The sequence below is a fragment of the Pteropus alecto genome, unplaced genomic scaffold, assembly GCF_000325575.1.
Source record: "Pteropus alecto unplaced genomic scaffold, ASM32557v1 scaffold105, whole genome shotgun sequence".
In the NCBI taxonomy this organism is placed as follows: domain Eukaryota; kingdom Metazoa; phylum Chordata; class Mammalia; order Chiroptera; family Pteropodidae; genus Pteropus; species Pteropus alecto.
The window spans coordinates 7,248,017-7,252,947 of NW_006436294.1; the positions used below are offsets into that span (position 1 = coordinate 7,248,017).

Below are 4,931 nucleotides of genomic sequence, written 5' to 3' on the forward strand. Positions count from 1 at the left end.
CGCTGCGCGCAGTGCGGGAAGGCGTTCTGGCACAGCTCGGACCTGGCGCGGCACCAGCGCGTGCACACCCGGGAGCGGCCTTTCGAGTGCAAGGAGTGCGGCAAGGGCTTCGGCCAGAGCTCCTTGCTCATCCGGCACCAGCGCATCCACACCGGCGAGCGGCCGTACGAGTGCAGCGCCTGCGGCAAGGCCTTCATCCGCAGCTCCAGCCTCACGCGCCACTACCAGGTGCACACGGAGCTGAGGCAGTACGAGTGCCAGGAGTGCGGCAAGGCCTTCCGCCACCGCTCCGACCTCATCGAGCACCAGCGCATCCACACCGGCGAGCGGCCCTTCGAGTGCGCCGAGTGCGGCAAGGCCTTCATCCGCAGCTCCAAGCTCATCCAGCACCAGCGCATCCACACCGGCGAGCGGCCTTACGTCTGCGGCGAGTGCGGCAAGCGCTTCAGCCAGACGTCAAACTTCACGCAGCACCAGCGCATCCACACCGGGGAGAAGCTGTACGAGTGCGCCGAGTGCGGCAAGGCCTTCTTCCTGAGCTCGTACCTCATCCGGCACCAGAAAATTCACACCGGAGAGAGAGTGTACGAGTGCAAGGAGTGCGGGAAGGCGTTTCTCCAGAAAGCCCACCTGACGGAGCACCAGAAGATCCACACCGGCCACAGGCCCTTCGAGTGCAAGGACTGCGGGAAGGCCTTCATCCAGAGCTCCAAGCTGCTCCTGCACCAGGTCGTGCACACCGGGGAGAAGCCCTACGTGTGCGGGCACTGCGGGAAGGGCTTCATCCAGAGGTCAAACTTCCTCCAACACCAGAAAATTCACAGCGAGGAGAAACTCTATGACTGTGGTCAGTACGGGCGGGACTTCAGCTCGAGCCCCGACTTGAGAAGCGACGAGGGCGTCCACCAGGGGGCGCTGTGCTTGAGTCCGGCCCCCGGACATTCCGGGGAGAAGTCCGCAGGCCAGGGGGAGCGTCCAGACAGCTCGTAAAAAAACAATTATTCTCCAACTCAACGAGTGACGTATGGGAGGGCGTGGCGTGAGCCCTAATTCGTGTGACGTTGGACATGCCAGCATTTCCCAAGGTCACGGATGGGGCTGCTGCAGCCACGCGCGGGCTGCCACCTACCGCTTTGCACCTAGGAATGGACAGCGGACTCGGAGCTGGAATAGTTGGGGGCAGGATGAATTGCACAATTGCAATTCATCCCTGAGTTAAATCCCTTCGAAGGAGAACGGGGTATCTAATCCTATTACTTAAAAGAGAATTACGTAGCGAATTTCGCCCTATCAGAAAGGCAAATGGAAGAAAGATTCTTTCCTTCTGAAAACCACAGGTGGGTTCCCTGTGGTCCGTAGGGTACATCCTGAGCTCCTGCTCCTGCGTCCTAAGGCCTTTTGCTTCCCGGAGCCTTGTGTCCCGCCGCTCGACTCCCTGCCACACGGCACCAAAGCAACACTAACTGACGTTCCCACGTGACCACGCCGTCCCTGCCGCCAGGCCTTTGTCTTGTCCGAGTGCTCTCCCCTCCTCTCCGCTCAGCTCTGCAGCCTGAGTCATACCCGGTCTCAGCGTCACGTCCCCCTCCCCCATGCCGGTCACGCAGTTCTCACCTCTGGCACTGCACTTACTTTTCGATACATCAGAATTATGTTCTTATATATTATCATTATTACACCTTTAATTCCTGAAGGACAGCGGTCCTATCTGATTGGTGCGTCCCAGGCATCTAGTGCAGAACAAAATGCACACCCCGAGCCCATGTGTGACTGCCACCTCGCCTGTCCTTCCTGTACTGCTGTTTTTCAAACTTGGATTCTGCTGTTTTGTAAAGTACAATCTACCGGTCTGCTGGAAATGCCTCCTCTCGCAGCCCTGTCGATGCCTCCTGCTCGTACTTAGGCCACACATAGCGGGCGATGGCCAGTGTGAGGCCAGCGCCCGCGTACATGCGACCTGTGACCGTGCACTTGCTTTGGGGAGGGTGGCCTTCACTCAGCTGTCCGTGTGTCTCTGGTTCGCCCAGTGGGCGCACAGTCCCAGTGCACAACACGACTTTTCTGTCTTAGCTCCGTGAATTGGACTCGACACTTCCTGTCACTCTCTGCTCTCTGGCTCATTTTGTCATTTACTTGAAAACGTGCTGCTCTGTAAAGACTAGTGTCGAGGACTGGGGGACAGAGATGAGGAAGACCCCATCGTCCTGAGGTCATTCCAAGTCTGACAGGGAGACAGATGACGGCACACCGAGCGGCACGTCGAAGTCGCAGCACGCCCCGGGTGAGGAGCTGATGGACGCAGCCTGGGGGGACCGGGACGGCTTCGCAGAGGAGGCGGCACCGAGCTGGTCTACAAAGTAGACACGCGACAGCGAGAGGAGAGCTGGGAGGGCGTCTGCAGGACGGTGGGCGCTGCGGCCGGCGGAGCCAGGCGGGCGCCGGGTCTCCTCGCGCAGTGGGCAGCTGTCCATCAGGACGCTCAGTGTCGCCTCTGAAGTCTTTTCTCTGAAAATTAACCCAAACACCCAGTTTTTAAATTATGTCAATTTTTTTGCCCATGAAGACATTAAATTTAGAGTTCTTAAGAAATTCCGGCAAGCCTAGAAGCCGTGAGGGGGTAATTCAAAAAGGACATGGAGTGTCCTGTCTGGAGCGCTCACCGCACAAAGTGGTGTGGCCGCAGGTGGCACCAGGCCACAGCTACCTCTGTCGAGGTCCAGTTTCTTCTCTACAGTAAACACCTATTTTAAACGTGCAGAGTCCTAACAAATCTATACATCAGTGTAACCACCATCAGAGTCAAGAAAATAACATTTCTGTCACCCCAAAACGTTCTCTTTTGCCCTTTTGCAGTTAATCCCACCCCAGCCCCAAGTAACCCCTCCCTGTGGGTTTAGATTAGGTTTGCTTGTTCTAGGACTTCATAGACATGGATGCGTAACACGTAGCCTTGTGTGTCTTACTTTTCACTTCGGCATGTTTCAGAGATTCAGCCAAGTGTAGTTACCTGTCGCAGTAGCTCTGCCGAGTCGTGCGCCACTGTGTGGATGAACCAGCGCACGATGAGACTCGTCTGTTGATAGAAATTTGAGTTTCCGGTTTTGGCTCATGAATAAAACTGCTACGAGCATTTGTGTAAAAGTGTTTATTTGGACATACCTCTTTATTTCTCTTGGGTAAATGGCTAAGAATGTAATTGCTGAGTTATAAGCGTGTTTAACTTTACAAGAAATTGCCAAAAAGTTCTCCAGACTGATTCATGTCACACCCTTGCCCCAGTGTGTCAGGGCCCCAGTTGCTGCATACCCTCACCAAGTGACATGCTCTGTATGTCATCAGTTGTTTCAAATTCTAGGCTTGTTTTATGGTTCATCCTGGTGAATGTTCTATGTGTCCTTATGCATTCTGCCTTGGTGGCAGGCGGGGGTGGGAGTGTAGTGTCCTATAAATGTCAATCAGGTCAAGTTGTCTAATAGTTTTGTTCAAGTTTTCTATATCTTTACTGATTTTACTTTTCTATCTATTACTGAGAGAGGAGTGTTGAATTCACTGATTATAATTGTGGATTTATCTGTTTCTCCTTCAATTCTGTCAACTTTTACTTTATGCATTTACAGCTCTGTTTTGGGGTTCATACACATTTAGAATTATGTTTTCTTGACCCTTTTGCTATTTAAAAGTATCTGTCTTTATTTCTGGTATTTTCTTTTTCAATTAGAGTTGACATTCAGTGTTATAGTATTTTCAGGTGTACAGCATAGTAGACATTTATATTACCTGGTATTTTTTAAAACCTAAAACCTGACTCATATTAATATAGCTATTCTAGTTTTATGATTAGTATTTCCTTGGTGTGATTTTTCTTGTAGCCTATCTGTATCAGTATACTTAAACTATTTCCTGTAGGCAGTTTATATCATGTCTTGCTTTTTTATCCAGACTGACGAATAGTCTTTTTTAAATTTTTATTTATTTTATTTATTTTTTATTTTTACGTCTACAGCACCTGATCTTCCTAGGCGGTCTCCCGTCTGAGTACTGAGCAGGGTCGGGCTTGTGCTGGGCGGCATGGCCACAGCCCGATGAATAGTCTTTTAACTGGGGACCTGATCTGCTCTACATTTAATGTCAATGGGACTGATTCTAAATCTCCCATCCTGCTGTTTTCTGTCTGTCCCATGTATTCTTTGTCTTCATTTTCCTGTTTTTTTGGGGGGGCTGGGGGGGCGGTGAGTATTTGCTGTACATATTTGTTTAGTTTCTTTGTTGCTCTGTTTTACAATGTATATCTTTAACTGTGTTATTTTCACATACAGTATAAGAAATTTGTAAGAAATTTACAATATTCTTTCATTTCTCCTGCCTGTGCTTTGTGCTAGTGTTTACTGCTAATAATTGTTTTTACTTTAAACAGTGATTTCTTAATGACATTTTAACATTAGGAGAAAAGCTCTTCTATTTTCTATTTTCATTGCAAGTTTACATCTTGTACCCTGCGACCCACGCATTGTCCTGCATCGTATACTTTATAGCGGGTCTGCCAAGGACAAGTTCTGTCAGCTTTTGTCTTCTGAAAATATCTTATTTTGCCTTCATTTTTTTTACGTGTACTTTTGCTGGATATAGACTTTTAGGTTGACAGGTTTTTCCTTCTTTGCCTTGAAGACGTCACCCCCTTGTCTTCCGGTTTGTAGCCTTTCCGCCGGGCACGTGGCGGTCATCCCTGTCCTTGTCCCCCTGTATAGGTCCTTTTTCCCTCTAGGTGCGTTTGAGATGTGATCACTAGCTCCAAGCCACTTGGTTATGATGTGCCTTGGTATGTTTTCTCTGTTTTTACCCTGCTTGGGGTTTATTGGTTTTGGACGTGTGGGTTTAGAATTTTCATCAGATTCGGAATCTTTTCCATCAGTTTTCGAGTGGCGGGGGGCGGG

The 4,931-nt window shown here is 50.0% G+C and overlaps 1 protein-coding gene across 1 annotated transcript in view; it reads left to right on the forward strand.

Moving 5' to 3' along the window:
* The window catches only part of ZNF623 (zinc finger protein 623), a 10,740-nt gene extending 7,596 nt beyond the window's left edge, over positions 1–3,144 (forward strand). The window contains exon 4 of the mRNA XM_006913042.3: positions 4–3,144. Coding sequence (XP_006913104.2) covers positions 4–990 — 987 coding nt within the window. The 3' untranslated portion in view covers positions 991–3,144. The remainder of the gene's footprint in view (positions 1–3) is intronic.
* Positions 3,145–4,931: the final 1,787 nt, after the last annotated feature.